Source organism: Leptidea sinapis, chromosome 10, assembly GCF_905404315.1.
Source record: "Leptidea sinapis chromosome 10, ilLepSina1.1, whole genome shotgun sequence".
In the NCBI taxonomy this organism is placed as follows: domain Eukaryota; kingdom Metazoa; phylum Arthropoda; class Insecta; order Lepidoptera; family Pieridae; genus Leptidea; species Leptidea sinapis.
In genome coordinates this window covers 4,126,489-4,146,961 of record NC_066274.1, presented here as the reverse complement: position 1 = coordinate 4,146,961, position 20,473 = coordinate 4,126,489, and the positions used below count along the sequence as shown (strand labels likewise).

The following is a 20,473-nucleotide window of genomic DNA, read 5'->3' as shown; positions in this document are numbered from 1 at the left end:
TTTGCACAGGATACCGGCTAGATTATGGGTACCACAACGGCGCCTGTATGTGCCGTGAAGCAGTAATGTGTAAGCATTATTGTGTTTCGGTCTGAAGGGTGCCGTATTTAGTAAAATTACTGGGCAAATGAGACTTAACAACTTATGTCTCAAGGTGACGAGCGCAACTATTGTAGTGCCGCTCAGACTTTTGGGTTTTTCAAGAATCCTGAGCGTCAGTGCATTGTAATGGGCAGAGCGTACCAATTACGATCAGCTGAACGTCCTGGCCTTTTCAATACTGTCATAAAAAATAATAGCCTTTAATGGTTATTTTAAGTTATTGTTTCCTTATTGAACCTATCGGATGTTAGTACAAACGGCGAATAAAATGTTTATTGGATTCTAAATTCCGTGTCAGTCGCCCGCCTTGTCGTTTTCCCGGACATTTTCGTAATTAAAACGGACACCTCGGGCGGCGGCTATTTGTCACCCCGCGTCATAAATGTATGGGGAATTACGGACGCGACACAAAAAAATATTGTTATCGAATCTATGACGAAATTAGTCAGCGCAACTGCGTGACCCAATTCAAATCGAGGAAATGAAATATGATTAATTGATAACTATCCTATATGAGACATATTTTAAGGAACAATGATGTAGTATTTTAATTATCAGGCTTTCGTTAAGTTTTAACAATAATTGGTGGGTTTTCATAGTATGTTATCATGTATTAAGTTCTATTTAGCAGAAATATTATGTACATTACGATGAAAACAGTAATAAATATTAAACATTAATAATTAACATTCAATAAGACCAACAGCCGTTTAAATGGATATTTTACACAGTGCGAGCTACACTGCAGTAACTGGCATTGAAAGTTAGAAAAATATTTTAATTTGGATTTTTTCTTTTGTATTTTCATCGCAGTAATGTTCAAAGTCTATTCATTATATTATACGCTCAGTGCAACACAACGTCTCGCGCTAGAAACACGCGACGGACGCGAACACGAGGCAAGAAATCAAAATCAAAATCAAATCAAATTGCTAAAACATTTTGTTTTAGCAATTGAATTGTCTAGTTTTTTATTGTTCGCCAATGATCTGCTCATAACAACTTAATGTAAGTCGAAGCGCTTAAAAAACATCCAAATCACAGTGAGATTTTCACCAATCGCATAAAACCTTCATACTAGAACACAACAGCACAAGAGCAGTGCTGATAAATGAAGTAAGTCGAAGCGCTTAAAAAACATCCAAATCACAGCGAGATTTTCACCAATCGCATAAAACCATACTAGAACACAACACTACAAAAGCAGTGCTGCTAAATGAACTGAATACAAACAAAATTCAAGAGCGCTTAGCCTTACTTGTTCACTTAATAGAACTTCAGTGCACTAAAGCAAACATTGTCATCACCTGTACTTGGGTATTCGTCGCATTCAATTCTATTCAACGAGGCATCTATTCATAATTTTGTCTTTAACCTCACTTTAGCTGTTACCTTTATCGGTGTAAAAATTACTCTATGAATAACAATATAAACTAAATTTGGGTTCTGTACGTAAGGCCAAATAACAGCTGTTTACTATGTATATGAATGAACGGGACACAAACATACCAAAATAAAAATATTTTAAAATTCCTGTCTGCCAGTTTTGACTAATATAGGAAAGGTTGAACGGATTTGACGGGACTTTCACTGTCAGACAAGTTTATGTTAGATGCCTTGCAACGGTTACTTCAGAAAATGACTCCGTGCAAAATATTCAATAGTAAGACCATAGATCATTTATACGTCTAGAAACTAAAGAAAAAAAAAGACTGTGACAGCTGTGAAAACGTCGAAAAAATTGGGATTGACGGTTAACCTCAATCTGCAGCAATGGAGGCACACTAACACAAAGTGCCATACAATGCCAATTAAACGATATTTCCTCAGGTAAAGTCGGCAGTCGCTCATTAAAAAATAAACGGCCAGTATAAACTCCTCTTATACTGTAGAACGAACGCACGCGGTAATAAAATCTACATATTTTTGGACATTTCACCCCGTTCCATGTCATTTATTTAAAAATAATATACAAATGCCAAACTTTTGTAGTAGAATTTATCAATTCGAGACAATGTGAAGCAGTAATGTTAAGCATTATAGTGTTTCGGTCTGAAGGGCGCCGTAGCTAGTGAAATTACTAGGCAAACATTGGGTTTTTCAAGAATCCTGAGTGGTACTGCATTGTGGTGAGCAGGGCGTATCAATTGCTATCAGATGAACGTCCTGCTCGTCTCGTTCCTTAATTTCATAAAAAAATCTTTTCCAACTGTATCAAAATAGAAAGTATCGCGTAAGTTTCACAATGAACCCCTTCGGCTGCAACGAACACGAACAAAAATTAATGACAAACGAAACACTAATTAAATTAGGAAGTTGAAACAGGTCCACGTGTCTCGTTTCAAAGCTTCACGCCTTGCATAATTTCACTTATCGCAAGTTTCTAATTTAGCGAGAACAAAGTCCTGCACCTATTGTGTGGCAAGAACACGCTCGACACAAAATGTATGAGAATATTCAGCTTGTAAAATTAATTAACGCTGTCACCAAGTAGGGAATTAATCCATCTATTTTCGTTGTTACAAGGGTTCCGTGGCTCAAATGGAAAAAACGGAATCCTTAGAGTATCACTTTGTTGTCTGTCAATCCGTCCGTCTGTCTGTGTGTCTGTCAAGACACTTAATCATTACCAGGGTCGTGCGTTGGTTTTCTAGCAAGGTAGATACTGTGGATCTAACAAGTCGTAGTTGAGCTTTGCAATAAGCATAGATTGCTTACCGTAAGTATTTTGTATATCTAGTGATAGGGTAAAATTTTATGAGTACTGTTCAATAAAAGTTTGGTTATAAAATAACGGAACCAAATAAGACTAAATCAATATTAAAACTAGCGCTATATTTATTTAGGTTCATAACGAGGTAGGCACTGCCTAATTGCCTATATGATATGCACACCCCTGATCATTACCATATATATACTTAGGTCTACATTCTCTTGAAACTGTGAAAAAAACTAACCTCTAAGTTATCTTAAAAAAAGATACATTTGTTTATTCTGCAAAAACATTTATGGCGACGCACTTAAGGGAATCAAAATTTTTAGGGTATTTTACTTATGGTACCCATAATCTAGCCGGCATCATAATAGTTATTAAAGTTTAAAAAAAAAACGATTTTTTTAAGTACTACGTGCTCAGTCATGTGTGTACGCGGAAGAATTCATGGGTATCACCTAATTAAGAATAAATTACGTCATAAAAAACAACTTATAGCCAGACTAGGAAAAAATACTTTAGAATTTATCACAGTTTAAACTGTTAAGATTATTTCAACGCCATAAATCAACTACAAAACTGAAGACTGTATACGAAATGAAAACAAAAAGGAGTTAACTAGTTTTAAGAGTTCTTGTTTTAATTCCAGAGAATAGCGTCTGACGGTCGGAGACGATCTCGTCGTAAGAAAAGAACTCGCAGATGGCTAAGACACGCCTAAGAGAATCTTTTCACAGATTGTTTCCTAAAAGCTTCAGAAATGCCAACTGGATGAACGCTGCATAATTGTTTGATACAACATTGTCAAATCGGATAGGCATTAGGCAAAATTAACATAATTATAAAACAGAAATACATATCAAGACTAGTTTTGAAGATATGTAACTTTTCAAACACACTTGCTCGTAAAGTGAGCCTTGAACACTCGTGCATAGTAATATTACACACTATTATATTAGTCAAAGTCAAATAAAACTTATTCAATTAGGCTTAAACTAAGCGCTTTTGAATCGTAACTACAAATATTTTCTTTAAATAACTGAGTTTACTACATGTTCGTAAATTTTTTAAATTATATAAAGAAATCCATAAAAATAATAAGGAATTAACTGTATAAATCTAATATATAAAATTCTCTTGTCATGATGTTAAACATTGAACTCCTCCGAAACGGCTTGACAGATTCTCATGAAATTTTGAGTGCATATTGGGTAGGTCTGAGAATCGGACAACATCTATTTTTTATCCCCCTAAATGTTAAGGGTGGTCCACACGAAATTTTTAATTTTTTTGACATTTTTTTTTAAATTTGTTTGATTATGAGTCAGCATTAAAAAATACATACAACTTCAAATTTTCACCCATCTACGATCAACAGTTACTTTTGTATCGCGATTTTAATATCGGCAATACAACGTTTGCTGGGTCAGCTAGTATACTATATAAATGTATCGTATATTGGATGCATCAACCTTTACAGCTTAAACTCAATGTTATTGTAAGGATGCGTTGTGAACATGACGGTTGTGATTACTGTCACAATTAGTATTATTATGCAAGTAACAGAATTAACCCTACAAAATTAAATAAATGCCTAACTGCAAATTATGTGAGTGTAAACAGAGCATTTTCAATTTTACTTAGTACACGACAAACGAGAAGTAAGTAGGTTTTATGCCGCTGAAAATCAATTTACATTTTTGGAATTTAAAGTAAATGTGTCGCTAATAAAGACAAAAAAACATTAAATATTATCAATTTATTTATAATTTACAACAATTTGCTTTTTATCACTAGAATTATAATTTTGAATTAGGCTGTATGGCTGGCTATATGTAATCAATCATCTTACATTTGGCGCAACATTTCCCATAATTTTAATATTTTGTTTTTTTTTTTATGAAAATAAGGGACAAGACGAGCAGGACGTTCAGCTGATGGTAATTGATACGCCCTGTCCATTACAATGCAGTGCCGCTCAGGATTCTTGAAACCCCCAAAAATTCTGAGCGGCACTACAACTGCGCTCGTCACCTTGAGACAAGATGTTAAGTCTCATTTGCCCAGTAATTTCACTAGCTACGGCGCCCTTCAGACCGAAGCATAGTAATGCTTACACATTACTGCTTCACGGCAGAAATAGGCGCCGTTGTGGTACCCATAATCTAGCCGGCATCCTGTGCAAAGGAGCCACTGGTATGTTTGTTATTACAATTTCCATCAAAAACCATCAATCCAATGTCGTTTTGAAAATTGTACATTTTCCAATTATTGTTTTAATAATATAATGGTTTTTACAATACATGTTTGTTTTTCCTCGCAAGTATGTTGAAAAAGTGCGTATGAAAGTCGTTAGCAACTTGCTTATTAGACACTCGGCTAATTTACGCCCTCGCCTAAGACTCGGGCTGCAACCCACAGCCTTGTGTATTATGAGCAACTTAGCTCACTTGTACCATAATATAGTATTATAATATTAGAATAACATTATTATGTATAATAAAAACGAGAAGTACATACAGTCACACGATATATTTACCACGCTCCTGTCATATTTATCTTTCATCTGTTCGCATCAGCCCTTTCATACAAGCTCACTTATTCTTGGTCTACTCGACCTGATATCGCAATCTACATGTCCTAGAATAGATTGACCTTTCCCAACATGTGTCTTATAGATTCCTACCGTCAACCTACTTTAATCCTGGATCGATTCTTCCTGAACAAACATCCTCAACATTTTCTTTCTCAATAACCCCATCACTACCTAATTTTTAACAGCCGTTCCCAATATACTATCTATAGATAGAGATAAATTACTACCTTCTACTGTCTGTAATTAGCTGTCAATAATCTGAAGCTGTCCCAATATGATAAGTCATTCTTATCGCCTTATATTGGGACGCGTGAATTGCAATTTCCATACAAACTTTATATCGCTGGTAAGCTATACGTCGTCCCATTGACAGACAGCGTGCACGGATAGTTACCTTACGGATACGGTGAGTTACCTTCGATAAGTTTAGTGGGCCAGAAAAGTCAACGATAGTTACGATTTTTATCTCAAGTAAGAGATAGACTGAATATTGTGAACGGCCGTAAGTCAACCTGGTATTTCGCTATTCTTATTTTGTCTCTCGTATTTACCCCACAAATACTACGCAAAGCTCTCATTTCTACTGTATTTATTCTGCCCATATTCACTACCGTAAGGTAGCATAGGTATACACGTTTCTTTCAACAGACAATTTGTTGTTGACAAGACGATGAGGCGCCCATTTGAACACGCCTTCTCTGGCTGCCAAAAAGTACAAAATCTTAAACTAATAAAACTAAGCTGTATACTTTCGCCACTATCAAATTAATGAACTATAAGATAATTCCAGTTAAAGAGAACGCTGAAACAACTGTCAGAGAAAATAAACTGTTAACACTACGACTCTTGCAAACACATAATAATGCAATTGCCTTGATAATGAACAGTAAATTAGCATGATTAAATAGGTCGCGGATAAATCTCGATATTCCGCATTATATATAATGGTGAAAGTAATTGCCAATTAATCAGATTCAGTGGCGCGTTAAATTGTTAGAGAATTGTTCTGCAAAATATGAACAGATATTTATTTCAACTCTATTTTTATTGCAAGATATTTCGTATGATTTAACCGACCCTTGACCCAGCCTTTGGTCTCAAAACAATGACGAATTACACTTGATATGATAAAATGTGCCAGCATAAGACCTATATTTATTTCCAGTATGTGGATTGTTACAAATACTTTACTCAACTGTCTGTAACTCTTGTGTTTTTAATTATAAATTTACATTTATTTTTTGACTTACTCGTAAGCCAAAGAGTATGAAATGTTTGAATATTTTTCATACATCTTTTTACTGTGCTCTGTTCAAATTGCACTATTTTTTTACGGCCAAAAAAGGTGTGGTGGCAAAACTACCCTCATTAATTACTTCACATACAGCTATACTACTGAACACAGTGACTGAGCGATGATAGTGTACTAGAATGTCATTAATTAAAATCTGAATTAGCCTTACCGTAATGTGAATCCTTATCGTTGGGTATGTTTCCATTAGGCTCTAATCGGTCTAGGCATTCTTCGGAGTATCCATTGTAAGCTAGTTTCCCGCGAGCTCCGCTGCCGCCGTTCTGTCGACCCCGACACTCGCTCTCACCTTCTGATTCGTCTTTTGTTGCTGCAACAATAGTTTTGGTTTAATATTTATAAATTTCTAGAAGACAATAATCACAGTGCTATAGACGATGAGCGTTAATCTTAATATGTATGTCGGAGAATTAGAATATAAAAGTAATATGGCCTGTATGATTATATTCTACTCTGTGTATTGGGCTGAACTGACTATCGGTGACGTGATTGAAGTTAGTTATTATTGTCCATCAGTAGAGCGCTCATTGAGAAGTCGCATTCGTCTTCAAGCTAGCGACCGCGCCGGTTGTGCGCACTGATCGACTTAAAACAACATGGTGGATACCAACACCGTGACGCCCGATTTTAAATCCAAATAAATCTCCGAGATATATAAATTATGTGTCACGTTGTTTGTCCGCGATGGACTCCTAAACTAATGAACGGATTTTAATGGGGATTACTTCATGGAGTGCAGTTTAGTCCAACTTGAGAGATAGGATAGTTTTTATTTCGGTTCATTTTTTACGAAATAATTCTTGATGTTGTGAAATATTATTGGCAAATTCCTATTAAACAGTATTTTTTATTATTATTTACAGAACAACGTCTATCGGGTCAGCTAGTAATAATATAGTTATAAGTTACATCTTAATTTGATTATTAGATGCCATATTACCTTCTGCAGAACAACGGCGTAGAGGCAAAAGATGGACAGTGGAAGATGTTACATGACTCGCATATTGTGGCAAAAGTTCAATAGGCAGCCTAAGAAAACTCTAGGCAGACGAGATTATAGGCACAGCTTACAAGCAATAGCAAGACAGCAAATACACACATCAATGACACAATGCAGGAGAAGGCTAAACCCGAGAATAAGATCTAACTGAAGAAAGAAAACCCTAATATCAATATAGAGAACTCCACAACGCAAACATTATACCAAACGAAACAACTATAAGAACATTTTATTTAAGAACAGCTTACCATAAAGTGTTACACGCAATATTTCAGTTGGTAAGTTGTGATAATATAAAGTAGGAGAGAGTGACAATAGATTACAACAAAGAGCTCAACTTTTCCGAAGTTCTGGTAAATGGTAGAATGTTTAACTTTGACATTAATTGGCCTCAAATAACATAAAGGAATAAATGAATTTTTAAATTGACAATGTTAAGACTAAATAATATAGTTAGGATATTTAATTTAGTTAATTAAAAATTTACTTACTTGAGGCTTATAGATGCTACTTCTTATAAATTACATGAAGCTTGGACAAAACAAAATCTCCACAGAATACACAATAAAATATAATTAACATCATTACCAGCAGCTATACAGTATTTCAATCTAAATAAGCCTCAACTGTTCGGCCGGATATTAACCATAAATTACGAAAAAGCTTTCATCGGCAGGATAGTGAAAGCGTCTAGACACAAGTCTAACAGGGCTCGCAAACATAAACAGATACTAATAATACCAGTGGGAGGCTCCTTTGCACAGAATGCCGGCTAGATTATGGGTACCACAACGGCGCCTATTTCTGCCGTGAAGCAGTAATGTGTAAGCATTACTGTGTTTCGGTCTGAAGGGCGCCGTAGCTAGTGAAATTACTGGGCAAATGAGACTTAACATCTTGTCTCAAGGTGACGAGCGCAGTTGTAGTGCCGCTCAGAATTTTTGGGGGTTTCAAGAATCCTGAGCGGCACTGCATTGTAATGGGCAGGGCGTATCAATTACCATCAGCTGAACGTCCTGCTCGTCTTGTCCCTTATTTTCATAAAAAAAAAACTAAATATTTGACATGAATTAGTTTTTCAGGGTAAAATACGGTTTTAACATTTATAAATTTTGTGGCCAGCTCAAAGCAAAATTTAATTCATAGGCCGTTGTTGGGCTTTTATGTCAAGAATTTGCCAAAGGACATTAATTGCAGGTTGGGGTATTCAATTGTTAATTAAAAACCCATTTGAGACTATAAAATCATTATTGGTCAGTCTATAGAGACTTAATTAAAATTAAATATTTGCTTTAATTATTTTATTCGTAAATCACGCTTTTTACGAACTTATTGATGACAGTTTGTGGACTAAATTATAGAAACATTTGAACAAACACCCATTTTTTGTTACTAAAAATAAATTTAACAAAAATCAGCCGACTTCAAAAAAAACTATTGCAAAACAATATATATGAAAATACGCAATTATTTTTTTACTTTTTTGGTGCATAATATATATATTGTTTTGAAATAGTTGTATTGAACTCGGTTGTTTTTTTGTTATTTTTTTTTAGTGAATCTGAAGTAAACTAACAATTTGTCTATATATGGGTAGACCTACTAAATTTTGCAATTGCAGCAATGATCGTAAGCGCATTCCAATTTGATAAAGACATTAGAAATTCTACCACTTATCACACCCGTAGGTACTGTAAGTCATTCAGGAGTTCCATTGATCATCAGATTCGATTAAGACAATTTATTATTGACCACAACGATGTTACGGTAGATGACTCAAATATTCGGATAGCAAAAAAAAGATTCGGCCGAGTATCGTTAATTTACTCCTAAGAATTGACGGGTTCCGGTACTTTGTCATGGATCCCATAATTAGTACCTTTGAAGTAGATCCTTTCCAATAAAAAAGAATCATCGAAATCGGTTGGCGCGATATTGAGCTATTCATCCATTTGTGATGCCATTGTCAGATCTGGACCAAATTGCAATTGTAAAAAAAAAGAATTATCGAAATCGGTCGAAATTTCTGAGGTAATAAACATAACAAAAATACCGACGAATTGAGAACCTCCTCCTTTTTTGAAGTCGAATAAAAACAAACAGGTGAGCCAACTCATGGAGGTTTCATAAGACGAGTATAGCGTAACGCAGTTATTCCGATCACATCAAACGACGCCAGTCACCATGAGACTTAAAATGGATTTTCACATGTCTCTTTATCGATATACATACTGCGGTTTTGATCCCCATTTGCTTCCGAAGCGGCAGTAGTGCCTAGTATATTAGAAATCACATCAAAAAGAATTTTAAATAATCAATTTTGAGAAAATAATTTCTTTTATGCCTTTTTATGCTGCGAATAATTCAGTCTTGTGTACCAGTCAGCTATATGTATTTCTTATAACTCAGAGAATGCGATACTATGTACCTATACTTTGGACTGACATGCAACGGTTTACTGACATGCACGACCCCGGCATGATCTATAAATCCACAGCACGAAAGACGAATAAACATACCGAGATTGATGGATCGTGCGACATCCGGTCGGTTGGTTAGATCGCTGGGGCGAATCGCTAGAGGCGCGGAGCCGATTCCCGCACCGTCCATAATTATTGGAATATGAATTAAATTTACATATTTAATCCTAGAAGTGTAAAGTGTCGCTTTCCTTGTCTATCTTGCTGTGTTTCCTTTACAGATGTTCTTCTCTCTCGCACGCCTTGTTTGTCAGTATGCTACTATATTGTAACCCCCTTATTCATAATGGTCGGCTAACTTAAAACAGCCGCTAAGGAGTCTTTTTTCTCATTCTGACTTAGGTCAATAGAAGAATACAGAGTGAGAATTAGCAATGCTTTAAGTTAGCAGACTATTATGAATAAGGGGGTAAGTATATAGTTGATATAAATTATAACTTTGATATTCACAAGTATTATTAGTATCATTATATTATGCAATATACATTATTCTCTATCAAACAGGAACATTGAAAAACACCAATTCGATTCATGCGATTATCGACGATAACAAAAGAATTTCTCTGCGTAAATTGGGTGCTTAACGCAAAATAAATTACAGTATAAAAATCCTCTCCGGATGACGAATTGATTGCTTTAATTTCCATTTCGATTTCAACGCTTGAAGGGCGCTTTCCTTTTGACAGTTTAATTAATTGAGTTGCGTCTGGTTATTGCACATCATTTTTTCAGCATATCGCTTGTAATCATGTGGATAATTTATTTGCTCAACTGTGTGTTACAATCGACAAGATTATCGTGTTCTTTAAATGTATTTTATAAAACGCGGGTTCGCCTCGCCGTTTTCTGCCGTCGAGCATGTGGTTCCGTTTGACGAAGAGGAAATAACTACGAGATGACAATAGGCTTTTTTTATGACAATAAGGAACGAGACGAGCTGGACTTTCAGCTGAAGGTAATTGGTACGCCCTGCCCATCACAAATCACAATGCAGTGCCGCTCAGGATTCTTGAAGCCCAAAAATTCTGAGAGGCACTACAACTGCGCTCGTCGCATTGAAACATAAGATGTCAAGTCTTATTTGCGCAGTAATTTCACTAGCTACGGCGCTCTTCAGACCGAAACACAATAATGCTTACACATTACTGCTTCACAGCAGCAATTGACACTGTTGTGATACCCATAATCTAGCCGGCATCCCTTGCAAAGAAGCCTTCCACTGGTATATTAAACCGAAAATTGCAAAGTCGGAGGAAAACGGTCAAACGAAAACGTTTCTTACCAACACGATATATGATTATTCTCGCATCTGTATATATGTACATGGCAGCATAGGAACACCAACTATTATAGTTACACAGGTAAATGCGGACAAAGTCACAGGTAACAGCTAGTTATCAAGTAAACCGAAAGTTGTTGAAGTGAGTTTTAATCACGTATAAAATATATTCTGATAAACAGGCGAATGTAAATATAAACCGTATCAAAGTAAAGTTGTTTTCGTTAAGATGCTTAGCACATGTAGCAAATTCGATATCAGAGTGTCGGCTATCAGCAATCTGAAACTAGTTTGTGGTGACCGACAGAAATGTTAAATTTTCTTAATAGTTACTATTGCGATTGAATCAAACACTAACATATTCGATAACATGACAGGCTCCTTTGCACAGGATGCCGGCTAGATTATGGGTACCACAACGGCGCCTATTTCTGCCGTGAAGCAGTAATGTGTAAATTTTACTGTGTTTCGGTCTGAAGGGCGCCGTAGCTAGTGAAATTACTGGGCAAATGAGACTTAACATCTAATGTCTCAAGGTGACGAGCGCAATTGTAGTGCCGCTCAGAATTTTTGAGCTTTTCGAGAATCCTGAGCGGCACTGCATTGTAATGGACAGGGCGTATCAATTACCATCAGCTGAACGTCCTGTTCGTCTCGTCCCGTATTTTCATAAAAAAAACATTATAAGATTCTAGCATGCCCCAGACAGTCTACGTGAAACACACAAATAAATTATTATCTCTCTTTATCAAATGCTGAAGCGACGCTCGTTACTGAGTACTCTATATGACGTAGTAGTTTAATATCCTTTATCAGCTTAGCGTGTGAATTAATATATTATTGTTATCTTAATACGTAATTCAAAAATAGTTCTTACAAAATTTAAGCCAAAACGTTACATAATGCGACAAAAGTACATATTATGTTATAAAGCAACAATACTTTTAGTGTTAATAGTGAGGGTATTTGTAAATTATTTAGTTTGTAATGTTGTTCATATAATTTCTTAGCACCTAAATATTTATTTTGTTTTATTTTTTCTACATAATTAATATTTGTATCTAGTTTTCCTTTTTCTTTTACAATTAATTAACTATTACACTTCAAATTTAAATAATATTGTATTCCGACGACCTTTTGTACACGGTAAAACTCTAATCAGTTTATGTACTTATGTACAACAATTTTGATATCTATAACATGTAATTTGTACAAAAATAAATATAAAGCAGAGAATAATTATCAAATGACCCGTTTTATTATTGATACTGAATTTCGTTATCTGCATTCTAATTCTTGATTGACATTGTTAAAAATTATTTTTAAAATGATTTAAATATAAATTTATTAATTTGTATAAGTGGCGGCACGTAATCTAGCGCTGAACGATAACTGGAGGTATACCCCCCAGTTATCGTTCGCATGCGCATGGGTACTGTCGCGCACGCTTTACAAATATAACTTTATTTAATTAATAGTAAAATAATATTAATTACATTACTTTAATGTAATGAAACATAGTTTAGCACAGAGCGAAATGTGGAGGATATCTGCGTATGGGTAGGTACTGTTCCGAACGAAAATATTATATTTTGAAAATATTGAAGTTAATACAATTTAGAACGATACTGTACACTGGAAGTGTCCGGGGTGCCGTATCGGTACGGGGGGCGGAATACTTCTGGCGAGTCAATCGGCAGTACGCAAGCTCGTCGCCTTTCACGCCTAAATATATACTATCTTTTTTAAATGGGAACGAAGTTGTTGTCGGATATATATACAAGGGTTCTCATGTGATTAAGTCGAAAAGACAGACCAAAAAGACACAGATACTGATGATATTGTCAAAAACCAAGGAGAAAACAGTCGAGAGAATCATTCCATGCACACTGTATAAGATTAAAGTTCAGAGCCAGGCGACCTCGTAGTCCACACGGTCATCAATTTATATAAAAAAATACCATACAAACAACGATCACAAACTCCGTAAAGTGCGTACTACCGTACGTACAAACAAAAATTACAAATACGATTAAGTGCGGTAGTGCGTTGCACTTTCATTCCAATCCACTAGTCATTTATTTCTTTATTTATTATCCAATTAATAAGTATTTATATATATTCCTTTAGAATTATTTTTGATGTCAGTAAAATCACTAACACCGGAACCACTACTTCGGCAAAAAAATGGCGCTCTGAGAAAGAAATTTCTCTTTTGTAGGGTAATTGAAGGGCGCCGTAGCAAGAGAAATCACTGGCCTAACAATAACGTCTCATCTTGTAATAAAAAAAGGAGTGGTAGTAGTAGTTGCTCCCAGGCAGGCAAGGTGATCAGCAAACAACTTCGACAAGAGACAAGTAAGTAGCAGTAGATATTTATGAAGTGTGTGATTCAAATAAACATTTTGCCAATATTTCGCAGTACGACGTCGCTCTACATTTCCGGTAAAGCGCACTATGCAGAGTCCCGGGACACGGGATAGGCGACGCAGTCACTAATGAAATAACGAACTTTAATTGGGCTGCAAAGTGAGTTAGTCTAGCGTCGAGCTTTGATTGTGCAGGCTGCCGTTGCCGGGGAAATGTACGATTATTATATTATAATAAATATTTTCTGCTTGCATTGATTTTAATATTATATAAGAGTTTTGTTTGGAGTAAATAGTAGCTGGGTATGATTCATTTCAAATGACCTTTCTAGTCCATGAAGTTTTTACTAATTATAAATTAGCATTCAGTGATTTAAAAAATACATTTAAGACATAATACATTTAACACATAAGAATACATTTATAGTTAACAAGAATGCACGTTATGAGTCAGAACGTTTTTTTAATGAGCCAGTTGGTACGTGATAGTGGCTTCCCATTCTCTTAAAAGACCAGAGGAAATGAGAGCATTGCCGGACTATTTGGGTAGGTGTTCCTATAGAAGCTTTTTTAAAGGCACCCCATATTGTAACGTCCACGTAACACCGTGCAAAGAAAACCATTCAATATCTGTATAACTAAAGCTTCGTGCAATAGTTTAGTATAATCTCAAGCTATTTTAGTATTTTTTATATCATGACTGTTTGTAACGCGATCTGTTATCTTTGAATGAATTATTCTTATATTATTACTAGTGGACCCAACAGACGTTGTCCAGTACACATGTTTTAAATTTGAAAAATCGGTCCAGCCGTTAGGAGCAGTTCACTAACATACACATGAGCAGGAGAATTATATTATATGGGCGGAATTGAGAATCTAAACCAATCTCAAATTCACTGAAACAAAAAAAAAGTCATCAAAATCAGTCCAGCCGTTTAGGAGGTAGTTTAATTGTGAATCTAAACCATTTTCAAATCCACCTGAAGACACACACCAATCTCAAATTCACTGGAACACACAAAAATATCATCAAAATCGGTCCAGCCGTTTAGGAGGTAGTTCAATTGTGAATCTAAACCATTCTCGAATCCACTTGAATACACACAGAAAGTTCTAATGAATAGAATCGGTCCAGCCGTCTAGGAGGAGTTCAGTGACATACACACGCACACAAGAAATATATATTTATAAAGATGTATTAACTTTTAATATACCTAACCAATATCTTCATAGATAATCAAAATAGTTATAGGAGATTAATTTGTATTGTATTAACAAGTACCTATTAGGTTACTGCATTTTGTTATTATATTATTATTACACTTTTAAGTGAAAATTGTATTTATATATAAGTTTAATCATAACATTACTTTATAAGTATTCCCAGTGGTAAAATCAAATAATTATATTTAACAACATACAGTTATAATTGTTGACTCATCATATAGCCCAGTGGTTAGTGATCCTGACTACAGAGCTAGGGGTCCCGGGTTAGAATTCTCGGTAGGTGCAAAAGTTTTCTGAGTCATGGACGATTACATATTTATTTATGTATGTGTAAGTCTGTTTATTGTATTAAACATATTGTTGTCTAGCACCCATACAGTCTATGCTCCAATATGACGAATTTGGGACTAGACATATGAAGTGTGTTAATTAAAAAAAATGTTTGTGTAAAATTTCATAAACTACAAGCGATACATATCCTTATAAGAATAAACTCTAAGGTCATATTACAATACAATTACGTAATTGTGTAACTTTCTTGTTATCTATTCACAACTATTCGAACATTTCTCCTTGTACTGAGAGAACATCTTTATGTTCAGTAACAATGCACGGAAGCCTTCTACATAACTACTTTATTATTTATTTGGTGCGCAGTATTTGTTGTACTTTATGGTTGTTGTGGGTTCTTCTGTGCAGAAGAGATATAATAGAATCACTATACCTACAATTTATACTGAATACTACGTGAAGTAAATTTTTGTCTTCACTTATAGCAGAAATTAGATTAACTTTTGATTGATTAAAATGTTTGGAATATTAGGCTGTTGATTCGAACTGTCAATAGACAGAAAGATGTTGATCTTCATTATTTCTCTCAAAAAAATTAATTTATCTTTAATTCGTCTGTAGCGTACGGTCGTACCTCGGTACATAGCATACCGAGTTCGATGGTCGATGGTCTCCCGCCACGTACGCCTGTGTTTTCGTTTGAATTCATATTATGTACGTGTCTCTTGTGATGTCTTCGGTATTACAACAGAGGTTGGTTATATGGGTATGAAAGTTTGGTTTATGAGACAAAGTGACATGACCATAGAATTTCACCTGATGTTTAGTGATACTCCCTGACAGTGCCGCTCATGATTCAAGATAGTAAAATTCTGAACAGTGGCACCACAATTACGCTCGTCACTTTGAGACATACGATGTCAGGTATCAATTGCCCAGTAATTTCAATAGCTACGGCACCCTTCATAACGAAGCTAAATAACGCTTACACATTCTACTACTGCACAGCAGAAAAGGCACCGTGTGAGTATAAAATATAAATATGTGAAATATGTGAATCGTTTCTCCTCCTCTTCGGTTCGGTTAATATGAATATCTCACAATTAAATCTGATGTACAGCTTACCTAATGCTGTTCTAAATATTTGGTTTATTTCGTTCTTGTGTATATTGCATTGGAGATGCAGAATACTACCATTCTGAATTATTTTATTGAAAATTCTTAAATCTGTATAATATTTCAGTCTTTAAAAAAAAGGCTGACTTTTCAGTTTGCACACATTAGCAGCGCTACTATCGAACGTTCCAGAAGGTTACTGTGGCGATAATGAGTCGTATTCACATTCTATTTTTTTTATAGGCATATATGCCTAGTCCTGTTTGGGTCCTAGTAACACCGCATCCAGATTGAACTATTGTCTTCTCCACTCATACTCATAGCTCGTCGTCAAGCCCTGCCGCGTTTGTGAACCGCAGTATCTTCTTGACGCGAGTATTGCAAACAGCATCTGGTAGTAGGGTATAATCGCCAAGGATGGTGTTACGCTTACGCATTAGTGGGCCGCAATTGCAGAGGAGATGAAGAGGCGTTTCATTGGCCTCAAGGCAAAATCTGCAAGTTTTTTCGTTTTTTATTCCGACCACACAGAGGTGCTCATTTAGGCGACAGTGCCCAGTTAGCATCCTGGTGAGTATGCATACGTATGATAAGGCTTCATTCGCATTCACATTCTAACCTTACTTTTTCGTCACGAGCCGGTCACCGGACATTCTTATGCTCGCGTCCAATTACACAGACAATTTAACACAGCCTTGGCTGCAACGAGCAAATTGCACACCCATTCATTATGCACGCTATATTCTTCGTACTACTACGGTTTATTAAACCGTAGAAGAGAACTTAGTCGCGATATATTTGACTATGGCAAGCTCCTCTGAATACCTCGCCGATGTATTCGTGACTTCAACTTGTGCAAATTAAATGCAAATTGTGTATTTAAAACGTTTTGGGAGTTACTAAAGTTTTCTTTATAGAATATTTCCTGGAATTATCTGTGTTTAGATATAGATAAGATATTAAATCCTAGGTAATATTATTAATACTAATAATGTGACCTTTTTCTGTTTCCTTATTTACTCATTTACTCACGTCATCAGAGGGCGACACGATTTAATGTGGAGGACTTTGTTTTTTAATATATAGTGATAGTTACAAAATTGCTAAGCCCACTTCGATACAATTTTAGATGGCCTGCGCAGAACCAGACAAGGACCATGCATCATTATCTTCGATATAATCTGCTGTACTACAGTAAGCCTTCTTTATCAAAGAAACTTTAATATATTTCTTGAATTTGTACTCAGTGAGCCCTATTTTACTATTTGGTATTCTATTTTAAAATTGAATAACAAGACCTTTTATTCAATTTTAAAATAGAATATTTTAAAATTCACTCCTATTCCATAAAAAAAAACCTATGAAGGAACCCTTAACCCCAACTAACCTATTACAAAGCACGTACTGTATATTCTTTTTTATTTATTGAATTGAATAATTTCCAAATAACATTTTTTTTTAAATTCAGTAATGTTTTTCCCAACATTCTATTCATATATGTATTTCCGTTGGTTAACTTTTGAGTACGGAATTCTCAGTTAATAGAAAGCTGACACAGAAACAAAGTAATTCATCCAGTAGGAAAAATGGCTTACGGCTCCAACGAACGCGGAGTGTGCACTAATTCCTTGCGAATCCTGTCCGAAAATCCTGGCACAATCGTGGGACAAATTGAGCGGCTTATCTTTTGTTCCCGAACATGAATTGCGCTTCACCATTTTAAACATTTCCCGTTCTTGTATATCCCATATTTAGTTCCACAGTTGTAATTATCACGCGCCATAATTTTCAGCACTGCATTATTATTCTATACGTCATTTCTTTGTTGCAACTATTTTGGTTGTCACTTGTTTTGTTATGAATAGCGATGACTGGTTCGTGCTCGTAGGTGTCCATCATAGGTTGGGCGTGTCATCATAAACTTCTTTTTTAATGGAAAAGGAGGACAAACGAGCGTACGGGTCGCCTGGTGTTAAGTGATCACTGCCGCCCACATTCTCTTGCAACACCTGAGGAATCACAGCAGCGTTGCCGGCCTTGAACGAAGTTGTACGCGCTTTTTTTGTAGGTACCCATGTCGTACCGTCCCGGAAACACCGTACAAGGAGGTTCATTCCACAGCTTTGTAGTACGTGGAAGAAAGCTTCTTGAATACCACACTGTGGAGGACCGCCACACATCTGGATGTGTGGCGGTCCTCCACCAATCTACTTTTGTTGGTGCTATGTTTAAGAAATGCTTAAAATTTGTCGTTAAATAATAATATCGACTTCTTAACAGCGCAGCATATAGCGATAACTCACGCGCCGACCAACTAAATTGCTGACCTTTTTGGTTTACAGGGTGGTTTTTTGACAAGGGCGAAGTATGGTCAAGTCGGAAACTACGAGACATAGAGGAAAGTCGTGAAAGGGGTCATGCCCTCGATTTATAAGAAACCAATATTTCTTGACAAAAAATCGAAAAAAAATAAAATAAATTATACCCTGTATTATTGAGCCAATGGACTCTGTTGCTGATAAGCATTGCAAAGAAATGCGCCCTTCTCTAAAACCAGCCTGTATATTATACTAGCTGAACCGACACGGCTGTTGTTTTGCTCATAACAAAAAAATATATTTGCGGTTAAAATTTCGTTCTTAACTGACCTCTACTCAGCGAAAGGAATATTCCTACCAAATTTCAAGTCTCTACACCTTAAGGTCCCAGAGATATCGTGATGAGTTAATATCATTTTAAATATCAATATATCAATATAATACATAAACGGTTTTTCTCGTTTTTATTATTGAAATCAACTTCTTTTTCTGTTTTTCTTATAGAACGAAATAAAACATATAGCGTTTTGAACCTAACACATCGCTAAGTTACATATAATTTTAAGTAGTCGAAATTTTAAAAAAAATCAGTGGAAAATCGACTTAAAACAGGCATTATTGGGATAGATTGGCGTTAAACGGCAAAGCCCTAAATCAAAATTTAATAACTACTCACTGTGATCTGCGATTCGCCTACTTCACCACTATATGACTTATCTTGATCCAAATATCGTCGAAACAACATTCAAATACAGTAAGTATTAATTTCAATTATCCTCTCAGATAAACAGCCCCCAACCAGCCAGTTAATTAGCCGCGGTTACGACTTTAACAAGCACTTGAGACGAATGCTCCCTGTGGTATGCGAGGCACGGCAGGGATCTGATAGAGCCTCCGCAGTCAAACACGGCTATTTACGAAGCGATAACATTTTAAACTAACATTATGTATATGAGCGATTAAATTCTCCTCCTGTTTTCCTAGTAGATTATAGGTGTTTAAAGAAGTTTAATGTATTAGCCGCCTGTTATGAGTGTATTTATACATTTTTAAACAACTCATTGTACACTGTTAGGGAATGACATGCAGTTTTTTTTTGCGGTTTGGGTATAGTCATATTGAAACGTGATAATATAATAATACAAATCACCGTGTCTGTCTGATCGCGATAATGTCATAAACAATCTTTGTGTTGATGATGTAGATTTTTGTGTTATTTGCACTGGTAACCAAGTTATTCATTAGGATTTATTAAGCAGATAACTGATCGAAAATTCCTAGATATCGAACATTCAATTCATTTCGCAAATCAACACAAATTTTCCATAATAGGTACCTATATGTTTTTTTGGCAAGATAAAATCAGCCCAGTCAGCTAGTTAAAATAAAAGAAAAACTTGAGATCACATTTAAACACTATATAATAAAATTTGAAAAATAAAATTTTATGAACGATTCGGGACTCGAACCCACGACCTCCGGCGTTCCGTGCCGGTGCTCTAAACAACTGAGCCAACCGTTCGAGTAACGTATCGTTATAAAATCTTGTTTGCTTTGTTCGACTCTTAGGTTGTGGTTTCAGGTGTGGTTGTTTTTCAAATTTTATTTGTGTATTAATCCTAGAAGTGGGGGTTATCACTTTAAAAAAACATAACATATTGTTCACA

The 20,473-nt window shown here is 35.6% G+C and overlaps 1 protein-coding gene across 3 annotated transcripts in view; it reads right to left on the bottom strand.

Moving 5' to 3' along the window:
• The window catches only part of LOC126966505 (cyclin-dependent kinase 14), a 151,574-nt gene that overhangs the window by 32,041 nt on the left and 99,060 nt on the right, over positions 1-20,473 (bottom strand). For all 3 annotated transcript variants that reach the window (XM_050810610.1, XM_050810612.1, XM_050810611.1), the window contains exon 3: positions 6,875-7,033. In XM_050810610.1, coding sequence (XP_050666567.1) covers positions 6,875-7,033 — 159 coding nt within the window. The remainder of the gene's footprint in view (positions 1-6,874; positions 7,034-20,473) is intronic.